Raw genomic sequence first — 14,461 nt, 5'->3', positions numbered from 1 at the left:
AAAGTTGACTAGGCAAAAGATGACTCTTTCTTAACCTAAAAAGATGATTCTTTCTTAATCTAAAAAAAATAAAAGTGGAAATGAAGAGAATGAATGGACATGAGAGATATTTAGGAGTGTAAAACTGATAGAACTTAGTAATAGCTTGAATACAGTAAGTAAAAGAGGAAGATTTTAAAGATTACTTGCACAATTAGATGAACAGGGAATACTGAAATATGATCAAATTTGGTAGGAGGAGGTGAGAAGGGGAGAGATTATGCATTCAGTTTTGGACATGTTGTGTTTGAGATACCCTTGAAATATGTAAATGGCAGTCAAAGTGGCAGTTAAGATACAGCTGGCCCTCCATATCTGTGGGTTCTGTATTTGTGGATTCAACCAACTGAGGACTGAAAATATTTGGGGAAAAAAATGAGTGGCTGTATCTGTACTGAACATGTACAGATTATTTTTGTTGTCATTATTCCCTAAACAATACAGTATAACAATTATTTACTTAGCATTTACATTGTATTAGATATTATAAGTAATCTTGAGATGATTTAAAGTATATGGGAGGATGTGTGTAGGTTATATGTAAATACTATGCCATTTTATATAAGGAACTTGAGCATCCACCGATTTTGGTATCTGAGGTAGGGGGTCTCGGAATCAATCCCCCAAGGTTACCGAGAAATGACTGTATCTCAGTCCAGAGCTTGGAAAAGTCTGGAATAGAGATATAAATTTCTTCTCAGCTGGCAGTTTAGGCTTAAAATAATTTAAAAAAAAGTATAAATTTCCGAGTTTCCTGAGAATAAACAGTAAGCTGTGGTTACTGCTGACATCACCTGGGAGAGAAAAGAAGACCTTGGATTGAGTCTTGAGGAATTCCAACATCCAATGGATTACTACAAGTGGATGAACCTGTATAGCAGACTAAGAAAGAATAACCACGGAGAAAGGAAAAACAGCAAGAGAATGTGATGTCACAGAAGCAAAGGAAGGAAAGGGGTTTAAGAATAAGAAAGTCATCAACAGTGCTGGGTAGTATCAGAATGCAGAGTGGTGCAGCAGAAGGGTGGTGGGTCCATAATGGTGCTAAGAGTTCGAGTAAAATAAAGACTTTTAAAAGCTGTTGGATTTAATAACATTACTAACCCTGACAAGAGCTGCTTCAGTGGTATGATAGGGGTGAAAGCCATATTAGAGGGAATATGGAATGAGCAGGAGATGGTATGGTGGTTATAAATAATTCAATCACCATTCTGAAACTAAGAGTTTAGTTTAAGAAAGCAAAATTTATACAGAGACTACAAAAAATATATACAATGCTACAGAGTTTTACTAATTCTTTGAATGCTATAGAAATCCAAGAAAGGCTGGCTCTAAGTGGCTGGGTAACCCATGAAGTCTTTATAGAGAAGGAAAAATCTTAAACAGAGGATTTAAGGAAGTGCAAAATTGAGTGACTGAAAAATGCTCATGTATTCTTCTCATGTAATTTCCATTTCCATTATATGAGAAGAATACATGGTTGGGAGGTTGGAAGTGGGACTGGGTGGGAGTGACAAAAATAAGCCAAGAGATACGGACATAATTCTCTGTTTTGTAATACAGGCTCAACACTGAATTACTAATATTCAGGACTGGATAATCTGTGTCCTAGTCTCTCCTCCTTTTTTGCTGCCAACCTGTGGGTGAAACAATTATACTGGAGGGTTGGTAGGGAAAAGAGAGAGTAAGAATCATAAATCAGTTGTGTTGCTCACTGGTTTTGATGATATTGTATGAAAGGTGGGTATGAGTAAAATCAATAGCTAAAACATAATTTTATATTATTTGTGATTTTGAGGCAGTCTGATAGAGTGCAAGAGAACACAGACTTCAGAGCTGGAGTGAATCAGGTCTGAATACTAACTCTGTCTCTTACTACCTATATAGCACTGGAAATGCAATCAATCTCTCTGCACCTCAGTTTTTCATTTATAAAATGGGTGAAACAATAAATTTCTTGGCAAAGTTGTTTCTGGTTTAGAGATGAGATGGTAGCGCTTGACTCATAGGAATCTACTAAATGGTGGCTAATATAGTTTTATTAATACTATAATATAAAATAGGAAATATATTCTAACAGATAACCTTGTATACTTAAGTTGGGGACATTTTATTTATTGATGAGCCCTAATTTACATTTAGGTATTTACCTACAGGGAAGTGGAAAGCATCAGATAGCAATGTTTAGTTTTTGGACCTATTTTGAAATAAAAACGTATCTGTCTCACAGACTTTTACAACTAATGATATTAAATATATAACTATTCAATAAATATTGTAAAAGTCAAAATATATTCTTTCTTTATATTATGGTTAATTTTGTAAGGGAGAAAAAAAAAGAAACAAAATAAAAGAAAAAAGGGAAAAGGAAACCAGAAAAATAAAACAAGCAACTAAAGTTAAGGGTGAAAAATGAACAAAGGACAAGAATGTCTAAAGAGATCACAGAGACAGAGACAAGACAGACAGAGAAGAGACAGTCAGGTGAGAACTATGACGGAGAACCTGGCTACATCTCCACATCCGCCATAACCCTTCCTTCACTATTTCTTTCTGATAGCCTAAACCAAAGTACTCCAAGCCTCTTGCTCTGCCAAGCTGGTTCTTCCTTTTTCTGTTCAGGCCACTGCTATCATCTCTTCCCAGCAAGTTTTCCCTCCCAGGAGTCTCCTAACCAGTACGTAACTTTGACAGTAGAGCTGGTATTGCTACACAGTGCTCCAGGCCACTTTCTCTCAGTTATTAAAAACAAAACAAAACAAAAAACACCTATAATTGCATCTGTTAAACTACAGACACCTTGTGATAGAAATGAGGAAGTATATCTATAGAACATTGGGATTTTCTTTGGGAATGCTTTTTTAAGAAGTATCTTTGAAAAACTTTATCATTTTAAGAGATGAAAAGAGTGATGGATATAACTTAATAAAATATGCCAAAGGCTAAGTGAAATTAAACCAAGGGAAAAATCCAAACTCTGAGATAACTAACCCCGATTTATTTAGTATCTCTTCTTACTGTGTGCTGAGGGCCATCTTCATTATCTCTCATGTAGAAAGGCTTGAGTGCTAATGGATAATTAATGATGAAGACTGGTATGTTGCCACAGTGCTTCAACAGGTACTTTTCATGTTCAGTTTGTAGATCAATACCCCACTGTAATGAGAAAAAAAAAAAAATGACCAAAGGAGAAGACAGAGCTGAAACATATAATTAAGAACCTGAAAATAGGCCAGGTGAGGTGGCTCATACTTGTAATCGTAGCACTCTGGGAGACAGGGGTGGGAGGATCACTTGAGGTCAGGAGTTCGAGACCAGACTGAGCAAGATCAAGACCTCATCTCTACAAAAATAGAAAAAATTAGCCAAGCATGGTGGCGCACACCTGTAGTCCCATCTACTCGGGAGGCTGAGGTAGGAGGATCACCTGAGCCCAGCAGTTTGAGGTTGTGGTGAGCTATGATCATGCTGCTGCACTCTAGCCAGGGTGACAGAGAAAGCCTCTGTCTCAAAAAACAAAAACAAAAACAAACTCTGAAAATAACCTCTATCGGTTCCAAAGGCTTCTTTTCCCTGAGGCTCAGTAAGCTGTGGAGCTGTCTGCTGAGGTGACACAGCTGACTAAACTAGAGAGAAACATTTGTTAACAAGAACAGCCAAAGGCCTGGAAAGATGAAAGCTAAAGCCAACAGATAAACACTGTTTCTGTCCCCATCTCAGGGAGCAGCAGTCAGCAGACGAACAGCACCTGCAGGAAAACAAAGCACACTTTCCAAGGGGATAAAAATTGACTTCAGAATCACAGTTTTTATTAATATTGCCTAGAGTTTCTCCCACAGTTACTATTCCTAGGTCTCAGGAAATTAAATGACAGAAGATAATATTCCCAATATTGAGCCTATCTTTGGCTAGATGGCTTGTCTTGGTGAATTTTTTAAAAAAATAAAGAGTCAACTCATATATCAGTTGCTCTTTGATGAATATTTAATAATATTGTTCAATCTATTTATTTGGCAAATAACTATTAAATTCCAAGTACCATACTAGATACTGGATACAATGGTAAAAACAGTTATAATCCCTGACTTCATGAAGCTTCCAGGGTAGAAGACAAACATTAAAAATTACAAAAAGTTAATTGATTATAAATAAGCACAGGTTACTATTATACCTTATAAGAGGATCTGACTGTAACTAGGGATTGTATTGGTATAAGGAATAGTTTGAAGACAAAGCTATTACATTCTTAACATCTTATTACTCCCACTTACCTGGCAATATCCTAATTATAGAAGAAAGGACTGGAATAGAAATGAGGAGCCTCGCTTCTGACATTATACGCATGCCCACTGATAAACCATGTGGACTCACTGGACCTACATCCTTTCCAACAAAATAAAGGACTTCCTTCACAGAAACAGGGAGTAGCACAGTAGTTGCCAGGGGCTGGGGAGTGGGGGAAATGAGGAGATATTGACAAAAGGGTATGAACTTCAGTTATAAGATGAACGAACAAGTTTTGGGGATCTTAAGTTCAGTGTAGGTATTGATAAATGTGTTAATTAATTTGATTGCAATCTTTGTCAATTAAATGTTTTAAAATTAAAAAAAAAAAAAAATCTGCGTTTTCCAAAGTGGCTCATAAACTAGAAGACTCTAAAGTTCAACTAAAAAGGAAATCTTTTAAATATGTTGCCTAAACTTATTTGATCACATAACCTCTTGTTTGTCACCTTTTACCATTACTCTGCATATACTTTGGGAAACACTGGACTAGTTGATTTCTACAGTAATATTCTGGGATTACCATTCTTTTTTAGAATTTTCATCATCCCAAACATGGGAGACTCTTTTATAATCCTTTAATCACTGCTATTCTAAATGATACAATTCTATTAATATTTCAAAATTAGTATTCATTTTAAGTATTTGAACAAGGTTGAGCAAACATGAAACAAAGGCTTGTACACATGAGCAAACACCACACGCTAATAACAGAAATAAGATTATTTTGAAGGATTCTTAATAAAATAAGCAAGGACAAGGGCAAGAGGGAAACATTTTATCTCTCACACACACATACATGCACACACACAAAATACTACCTCTGGGGTGAAGGTGAAGTTCTGGGATGCTTGCTTTAAGATCTCCACTGCTTCGGTATAAGAAATGCTGGAGGGAAACAGGGTAAAAGCAGAGAAAGGTCAATATCATGGGCTGCTATTAACTAGTCCATCTTAAAACTAGAAAAAGCCTGTTCCTGAGTACTGAGTAGTCAGAAATTAAGGCTGATCTAATCCTACGAAAGTCTGATCTGCATGAAAAGAAGTGGCGATTCAATAACCCCACTGCTGATCTACGTGCAATGTACACAAAGGAGCTGGTCACTTAAGTAGAGATTTTCTCTGAATTCATGCTGTGCCAATGCCCTAATAAAAGGTATGAAATACTGAGGCTGAAAGAGCAAAAGACTTTCCTAAAAGTCATCATTCATTTATCCAACAAACATATATTTGGCACTTACTAGGTGTAGGTGCTAGGCACTGGAGATAGAGTAAACAAAAATAAAGCCCCAGTGTTCGTGGAGCCAATACGCCTGTGTGTGTGTGTGTGTGTGTGTGTGTGAGAGAGAGAGAGAGAGAGAGAGAGAGAGAAAAGGAGGGGCTAGGGAGAGGGCAGACAAACAAACAGGTAGCTATTAGTGCTACAAAGAAAAATAAAGCAGTAAGGAGACACAGTGTGTTTGGGGGTGCTATTTTAGATTAAAAAAGGCCTCACTGAATTGGTGACATTTGAACAGAAACCTCCATCAAGTAAGGAAATGAACTATATAGATATCTTGGGAGGAGTATTCTAGGTGAAAGGAGTAGTAAGTACAAGGAACCAAAGTGAGGAACAGTTTGCCTTGTTTAAGGAACAAAAAGGTGAGTGCAACTGGAACATATTTAACAAGGGGAAGAATGCCAGGAAATTACATTACCGCAAGGCAGTCAGAAGTCAGATCATATGGACTCTGTCAGGCCATGGTTTGGGCCTGGTAGTATATTCTAAGCATTGTTAAGACTGTTCACGAAAAATATTTTTGGTTCTCTCAATAAGACACCCTCACTTCCAAGTAAGCCAAACCAAGGACTTGCTTTAATTTAACTGTGTGAATAGATAATCTATCTGTATAGTTGAAAAAACATCAAGATGTATCAAAGACTACATATCTCCTTTCCATCTTGGTCCCACAGCCACCCAGTTCAGTTCCTCTCCTTCCACACAATCACTGTTGCTGGTTTCTTGAGTACCCTTCTAGAGGAATGAATATACATATATGTAAGCAAATATTAATATACAACCTCCCTTCTTGTTTTACAGATGTCAGACATAGCATACATACTAACATACTCTTTTATACCTTATTTTACTCAATAATATACATTTCATGTCTTTCTATGAATATATGAATAACTTCTCTATTTTTTGTATTACATAATATTCCATTTTGTAGATGTGTCCTAATTAGTTTAACCAGTGATCTAATGATAGATATTTCATGTTTCTAATCTTTTGGAATTACAAATCAAGGTTACAAGGCTGGGCGCAGTAGCACTCTGGGAGGCTGAGGCAGGAGGATAGCTTGAGCTCAGGAGTTTGAGACCAGCCCGAGCAAGAGCGAGACCCCATCTCTATTAAAAATAGAAAAAATTAGCTAGGTGTGGTGGTGCATGCCTATAGTCCCCAGCTATGTGGAAGGCTGAGACAGGAGGATTGCCTGAACCCAGGAGTCTGAGGTTGGTGTGAGCTAGGCTGACGCCACGGCACTTGTCCAGAAAACAGAGACTCTCTCTCTTTCAAAAAAAAAAAGACTACATATACCTAATTAATGCTATTACAAATAATTCTTATACATTAATTTTACACATGGAAAAAGTTAAATTATTGGATCAAAATTTGCCACCTTTATATTTTCTGAAAGATTTTGCCAAAGATATTGCTTGTTTTTTATAGGATTATACCAATTTATGCCTAACAGTAACATATGAAAATGTCAGTTTCCTTGCAAACTGCAGGGAAAATACTGTGACAGTATTTTGGATGAAAAAAAAAAAAAAACCGCACAAACTTTCAGAAGGACTTTGAGCTCAAAAAATAACTTACCTAGCACAAACTTATTCTCTGAAGCAAAAGTGAATTTCACGCCTACAATGACTAGAAAAGAGTTGTATTGTATCTTACAGTACAAATGAAGTCCCCAAACCAATGTTTTGAATGATAGGTTTTATCAAAGATGAAAATTCTATTCAAATTAAAATCTAGTATTAAATAACAAGTAATTTCTAAGGTAATGGTGGTGGTGTTGCTGGTGGTGGTGTTGCTAGTAGTCGTAATAATAATTTCAAAATTAGCATACTACAGATGGGAAACTGAAGCTTAGAGAGAATCAATAACTTTTCAAAGATCACTCATATAAGTAAGCACTAACCCCTCATCTGCTGCCTACAGAGTAAGCTTTTAACTGCTAAGATAATGCCTAAAACATTTGGAGTTTCATACAGTTAATCAAAACAAAAAATAATGGCCTCTGGGTTCTTTCTCTGAGTCTACCACTTACTAGCTATGTAAGTCACTTCAACCCAGCATGTTATTAATTTTTATAATGTGCTATACAAAAATTTAAAAATTAAATTTGTAAAATAAGGAGATTGGAATATCTTGTCTAACAGTAATTTTCTGTGCAGACATTCTACTGTTCTATTACATCAATTACTTGGTATAATCTACTAATTACACTGAGAAATATAAGAGCAGGCAAAATAGGAAGCAGTAGGATTTTGTACCATTGTACCACTGTTATGTTACTGTGTTACTATTAAGAAGAAATGACTCTCATGTGTAAATAACTCTTTTTATTCCAGATCTTCCACCCCACTCCCCTCACACCTTAATTTTAGGCAGAGCTTTCAAGTCCAAATTACACTTTTTACATGGGATATCATTAGCGGCTTTCATCAGCTCTCTCTACTAAGTATTTTTCTTGATACGTATAGAGAATAATATTTCGTCTCCTTTCCAGAAACTGTTTCCAAAGTGCTTTGAGGAAAGGAGGAAAAACCATTGTCATGTAGCATGGTATAGCATCAAACTATCTTCACATTTCAAATTTTTCATTGTTGAATAAAGAAAATTCATTATTCTGAAGCCCTTGGAGTAAAATTGCTAAGCTAAAGAGATCATTACTGTCATTCTTTCCTTCAAATTCACCCAGATAAATGAAAAGCAAATAAAGAAGGTAAGCGCTCTATATTTTCAAAACCTTAATACTATAAAGAAAATGTAAAATAACTGAATTCCACTTCTGCTTGACAAAGGCTAAATTCAATTACTACACAAGTTTCTTAAACAGTATATTTTCATATAAAACATTTTTTAGAAGCACTTTAGAATATACCGAAATCTATATTATTCAAAAAAATACAAGTCATGTGGTGTCTCTATACGGATTCACTAATAGTTCAGTCTGCGTAAAGGACGACAGTTTCTTTGTTTTGCTATTTCCCTGTCTATTCCATTAGCTTTACTTTTTTAAGGATTATGTCAAAGGTAGACTCAGCCACATCTCTATTTTCAGGCATTTCAGAGTCAGTGCCCTAAAGAGCACAAGAGCACGAAGCAGCAGAAGGGTGACGACAAGGTGCTAGAGTGGGCACCACTACACAAACTATTTCTCAATTTTATTACCTCTGATGATATTAATTTAATAATCATCATCACCCCACTATCACCATCCCACTATGCTTTTAGTGGCTACCCTTAGCATTTCATTTTTTAAATTTAAAACAATTTTTAATTTATTTTACTTATTTTTTTATAGATGGCGTCTCACTCTGTCACCCAGGCTGGACTGCAATGGCATGATCATAGCTCACTGTAGCCTCCAACTCTCGGGCTCAAGCGATCTTCCCACCTCAGCTTCCTGAGTAGCTGGGCCTGGCTAATTTTTTTTTTTTCCATTTTTTAATAGCAGGAGTCCTGCTATATTGCCCAGGCTGGTCTTCAGTCCTGACCTCAAGCAATCCTCCCGCCTCAGCCTCCCTAGTGGCTGGGATTACAGGTATAAGCCACCATGCCCAGCATCATCTTATTTATTTTTTTTAATTTAATTTTTTTTTTTTTTAAGAGATGGGATATTGCCATGTTGTCCAGGCTATATGTGAACTGCTGGGCTCAAGCATTCCTCCTGCCACAACATCCCAGTAGCTGGGATTATAGGCATATCCTTAACACTTTAACATGCAGGTCTGACTTAACAAATCTATTCAGTATCCCTCCTTTTCTAACAACACAAGGACTAACATACTTCAACTATGAACATACCGCTTCGATTTTACATGTAATTGCTGCCCAGTATTTTAGTTCTAAGGTAACTTATTTTCTTTCAACAATGTGAAGATATTATCATTCTATTGTCATTATTGTTATTTGAACTTCCTGAGGATCTGATTTATTGTGTCTGCTGTTCTTGCCTATGGTAGGTTGTTTCAGAGTTTGGACTGTGAGATTATCTTTAGCAGTTTGTTTTTGAGACTATCATGCCACCTGGGCTGAAGGTATAAACCTCAAGATTGGTTTTGTATTTGCTTTTACAGGTACTCCAGGGTTATCTCCAACCCAAGACAACTTTTTATTTTAATGTCCTGGCGTGAGGATTCTTGGACCACACAGGAACTATAAATTCAAACTCCAGGTTCACTTAAGGGCAGACTGTGGCTGCAAATTCTCAATGCAGACTATTTTTTTGCCTCTACCCTTAAGCTCAGGTTAAAGCAGATACAATTCTTTATAAACTCTCTACGATGGCTAGCTGAATTTTCTGTTTGTTTCCTTGTTTTCTAGTTGGCCTTTTCATTAATGGTGTGGTCCTCAGACAGTTCTAGCTTTGTGTGTATGTGTATTTCTGGGGATATCTCAATCATAATTCATTATGCTTAAGTCTACTCTTATGTCCTCTCAAGACTTTCAACATCTCTGGTTTCAAATGCTGGAAAACCACCCTCTACCCTTCCTACCCTCCAATTTGAGAATCCTCAGCATCACTTCAATTATGCACATCACTCTGGTATTTGGTTCCTTCTTCAATTCTAGTGCCTGGAATGTCTCTTACTTTCCAGTGAACTCAACAATGCATTAAAGGATTTTATAAAATTTTAACTATCATTTTTAGATATTTTATAGCAACAGTGTTTTCAAGCTATCTAGTTTGACATATTGCTTGAAAGAGTATGGTCATTTGATCCTTTCAACAATGTAAGACAGAGGAGGTATTTTTTATAGATGAGAAGACAGGAGTTAAAAGATAAAGATTTACTATTAATCAAGTTCACAGTTGTAATTAAGTAATTATTCATGTAAATATTTAACCGTTCATCTTTTTCTCTAGATTTTAAATTCCATAAACGGATGAATCAATGTCTGTTTTCACTACTGAATTCTCAATAACTAGCACGGTACCTAACTTACAGTAGGAAGTCAGTAAATATTTGTTGAAAAATATTAATTTGGCTGGGTGCAGTGGTTCATGCCTCCCACCTTGGAAGGCCCAGGTGGGAGGATCACTTGAGGCCAGGAGTTTGAGACCAGCCTGAGCAACACAGCAAGACCCTATCTCTACAAAAAATAGAACAATTAGCTGGGCATGGTGGCAAGGACCTATAGTCCCAGCTATTCAGGAGGCTAAGGCAGGAAGACAGCTTGAGACTATTAGCTTGAGGCTGCTGTGAACTATCATGATGATGATGCCAGTGCACTCTAGCCTGGGCAACAGAGTGAGACCCTTTCTCAAAAAAAATAAAAAAGAAAAGAAAAAAAGAAAAATACTAATTCATTCATTAATGGCTAATAAATGGTAGAGCCAGGATTAGCATCCAGGTCCTCTGAATCACAGTCTACTATACTCAGTGAATAAAGTAGTGATATGAGTCAATAAGAAATCTGAGCGAGGCCGGGAATGGTGGCTCACACCTGTAATCCTAGCACTCTGGGAGGCCGAGGCAGGAGGATCGCTCGAGGTCAGGAGCTCGAGACCAGCCTGAGCAAAAGCGAGACCCCGTCTCTACTAAAAATAGAAAGAAATGATCTGGACAGCTAAAAATATATACAGAAAAAAAACTTAGCTGGGCATGGTGGCGCATGCCTGTAGTCCCAGCTACTCAGGAGGCTGAGGCGGTAGGATTGCCTAAACCCAGGAGTTTGAGGTTGCTGTGAGCTAGGCTGACTCCACAGCACTCACTCTAGCCTGGGCAACAGAGCGAGACTCTGTCTCAAAAAAATCTGAGCGAGAGGACCCAGCCTAAAGAGGAACCTTTACTGCCATAGTTACTCAAAAGTCATTTATTCATTCAGTTATTCAATAAAAATTTACTGAGTGCCTGTTAGCGGCACAGTGCTAGGCACTGCGGGTATAATATTAATAGTAGGCAATTTAAATATAACCTCTGACCTCACAAAGGTATTATAATAATGGACTAAACAAATAATTACACATAGAAATTTATTTAAAATTAAAAATTTTTTAATTGACAAAACCATATATTTATGGGGTATAATGTGATGTTTTGATATATGTATATATTGTGGAATGATTACATCAAGGTAATTAACATATTCATCACCTTACATACTTACCAAGGCTTTTTTACTGAGAATATTTAAAAACTACTCTTTTAACAATTTTGAAATATACATTTTTATTAACCATGGTCACCTTGTTGTACAATAAATCTTGAAAACTTATTACTCCTGTCCAGCTGATACTTTGTACCCCCTGGTCAAGTTCTCCCCAACCCCCTTCCACTCCCCCAGCCTCTGGTAACCACCATTCTCTTCTCTACTTTTATAAATCTGACCTTTTTAGATTCTACATACAAATGAAATCATGAGGAATTTGTCTTTCTGTGCCTGGCTTATTTTACTTAGCATAATGTCCTCCAGGTTTATCCACCTTGTTACAAATAACACTCAGGCTGATTCCCTATCCTGGTTACTGTGAATAATGCTACAATGAACATCGGAGTGCAGATATCTCTTTGACATACTGATTTCAAATTCTTTTGGAATTGAACCAGAGGTGGGATTGCTGGATCATACACCTCCATCTGTTCTCCACAACGGCTACACTAATTCACATTCGCACTAACAGTGTATCAGGGTTCTGAAACGCCATGTCCTTGTCAACACTTGTTATCTTTTGACTTTTTGATAACTGACATTCTAACAGGTGTGAGGTGGTATCTCATTGTGGTTTTAATTTACATTTCCCTGATGATCAGTGATGTTGAACATTTTTTCTTATACCTGTTGGCCAGTTGTATCTCACACAACTGTAAAACATTTGTGATGAGTGTGCCTGTCTGCCTGGGTGGAGCCTTGAGATGGGCTCCCAGGCTGGGTGGGGTGGCTGGCCTGTAGGAACTCAAGCCAGTTAGAACTTCCTACTGAGCTTCTGCAGCAACTAGCTGGGTTTTTTGAGTGGGCTATGCCGTTGGATGGTATCTCTGATGCTGGCTGGTATCTCTGATGCTGGCTGGCATCTCCGATTGGGCACCCTTGCTGGCAAAAACATAGAGCTACCACCAAGATCTGGCTGCTATGAGGCCTGTCCCCTTTCTTTGTTCCTTCCTGACCCTAGGAGGTCTAGCCTTGACCTTACCTCCTAGGGCTCCCCATGAATAAGACAGGAGTGGGTCTTCTGGGAAGCATCCCAGAATGCTGGGGAAGCAGGATAGCTGTCTCTGGCTCTCTTTTCCCACTGTAGAAACCTTGGGCTCAGGGGGATCCCCTCTGTGTGGCACTGTGTTGACTTGGGAGAGGTAGTCAAAATGAGACCATTCCTCTTACCCTACTAATGCAGTTTTTTTTGTTCTGTGTTCCATGTGGGTGTCTCAGTTTTATTCCCAAGTTCTGAGATTTTCATAAAGGTATTCTTGTCTTGTTGATAGTTGCTAATTGGACTTTCTGTGGGTGGGGAGCGAAGCCTGGAACCTCCTATTCACCATCTTGCTGATGTCACTCTCCCTATAAATTTAAACTATAACTATGATTTGTGTTATGCAGAATAAATCATGATGATGACAATGATTGAAATGGCACAGACCACGAGGTCATTTCCCAACCATAATATCTTATAAACAAGGACTCTGAAGTATAAGAGTTAAGTGATACATAAAGGTCATAAGGATATTTGGGGACCCACAACTACTCTACCATTAATTTCTGGTGCCCTGTCAAATATATGAAGTGGTTAAAAGCATAGGCTCTGAAATCAGATGAATATGAGCTTGAGTCCCCATTTTATCTTTTACTCTATTACTATCTTTGTGCTGATTCTCCACCTACAGAATGGGAACAATAACCACTCAGAGTTGTCAAGATAAAATGAATTACTAATTTATATAAAGTTTATCACTGCCTAGCTTATAGCAAATATCTTATTCCCTACATACGAGCTGGATAATGAAGATCTTCTCTTTGTTTTTTAATCACCAACACAGATTCCTTGGGAGGCCCAAATTACTTCTTTCCTCATCTACTTCTTTCCTACTTTTATCAATATGCTTATGCCCAGAAATCTCTTGTAAATTCCAGACCCATATTTTCAACTGCCCACTCAACATCTACAATTGGATGTCTGAAAAGCATCTTATCATGTCTGGATTCCTGATACCACCCCCTTCACTCCCAAACCTCCCCCCACCACTCTTATAGCTTTCATTTAATGGCAACTCCATTTTTGCAGCTGTATGAGACAAAAAGCTTAAAGTTACCCTTGAATCCTTTCTGTCTTCTGCTTTCTCACCCTCAGTAAATCCTGTTTGCTCTATCTTTAAAATATATCCAGAATAGGACAACTCTCAACGCCATCCTGGTCTGTGATGATTAATTTTATGTGTCAATTTGTCTGGGCCACGGTGTCCAGGTATTTGGTCAAATATTATTCTGAATGTTTCTTGAAGGTGTTTTTCGGATAAGATTAATGTTTACATCAGTGCACTTTGAATAAAGTAGATTACCTTCCATAATGTGGGTGGGCCTGATCTAATCATGTGGAGGTTTTACTAGAACAAAGACTGACCTCCTCCTGAGAAAGAAGGAATTATGCCAGGAGACTGACTGCCTTTGGACTGAACTGCAAACTCTTCCTTGAGTTCCTAGTCTGTCAGCCTACCGCATCAGATTTGGAACTCACCAAGCCTCTGCAATGCTGTAAGCCAATTCCTTAAAATAAATTCTCCCTGCCCCCAGAACCCTGACTAATACTTGGTCCAAATCACCATTAACTCTCACCTAGATGACTGTAATAGTCTCCTAATTAGTTTCTTCTCTTAAATTCTTGTGTTGCTATAACCTACACTGTGTGTATTTTTTAAAGATTCTTTTT

The 14,461-nt window shown here is 37.5% G+C and overlaps 1 protein-coding gene across 13 annotated transcripts in view; it reads right to left on the bottom strand.

The window, feature by feature from the left end:
- NARS2 (asparaginyl-tRNA synthetase 2, mitochondrial) overlaps nucleotides 1–14,461 on the bottom strand; it is a 113,942-nt gene that overhangs the window by 21,636 nt on the left and 77,845 nt on the right. For 10 of the 13 annotated variants that reach the window (XM_069469156.1, XM_069469157.1, XM_069469166.1 and 7 more), the window contains 2 exons: nucleotides 5,145–5,211; nucleotides 3,058–3,195 (listed from right to left, as the gene is read on the bottom strand). The exons of 1 other annotated variant lie outside the window; for it this stretch is intronic. In XM_069469156.1, coding sequence (XP_069325257.1) covers nucleotides 3,058–3,195; nucleotides 5,145–5,211 — 205 coding nt within the window. The remainder of the gene's footprint in view (nucleotides 1–3,057; nucleotides 3,196–5,144; nucleotides 5,212–14,461) is intronic. 2 more of the 13 variants (XM_069469162.1, XM_069469158.1) reach the window with 2 other exon arrangements.

Source organism: Eulemur rufifrons, chromosome 6, assembly GCF_041146395.1.
Source record: "Eulemur rufifrons isolate Redbay chromosome 6, OSU_ERuf_1, whole genome shotgun sequence".
Classification (NCBI taxonomy): domain Eukaryota; kingdom Metazoa; phylum Chordata; class Mammalia; order Primates; family Lemuridae; genus Eulemur; species Eulemur rufifrons.
This window is presented reverse-complemented; position numbering and strand designations above follow the sequence as displayed.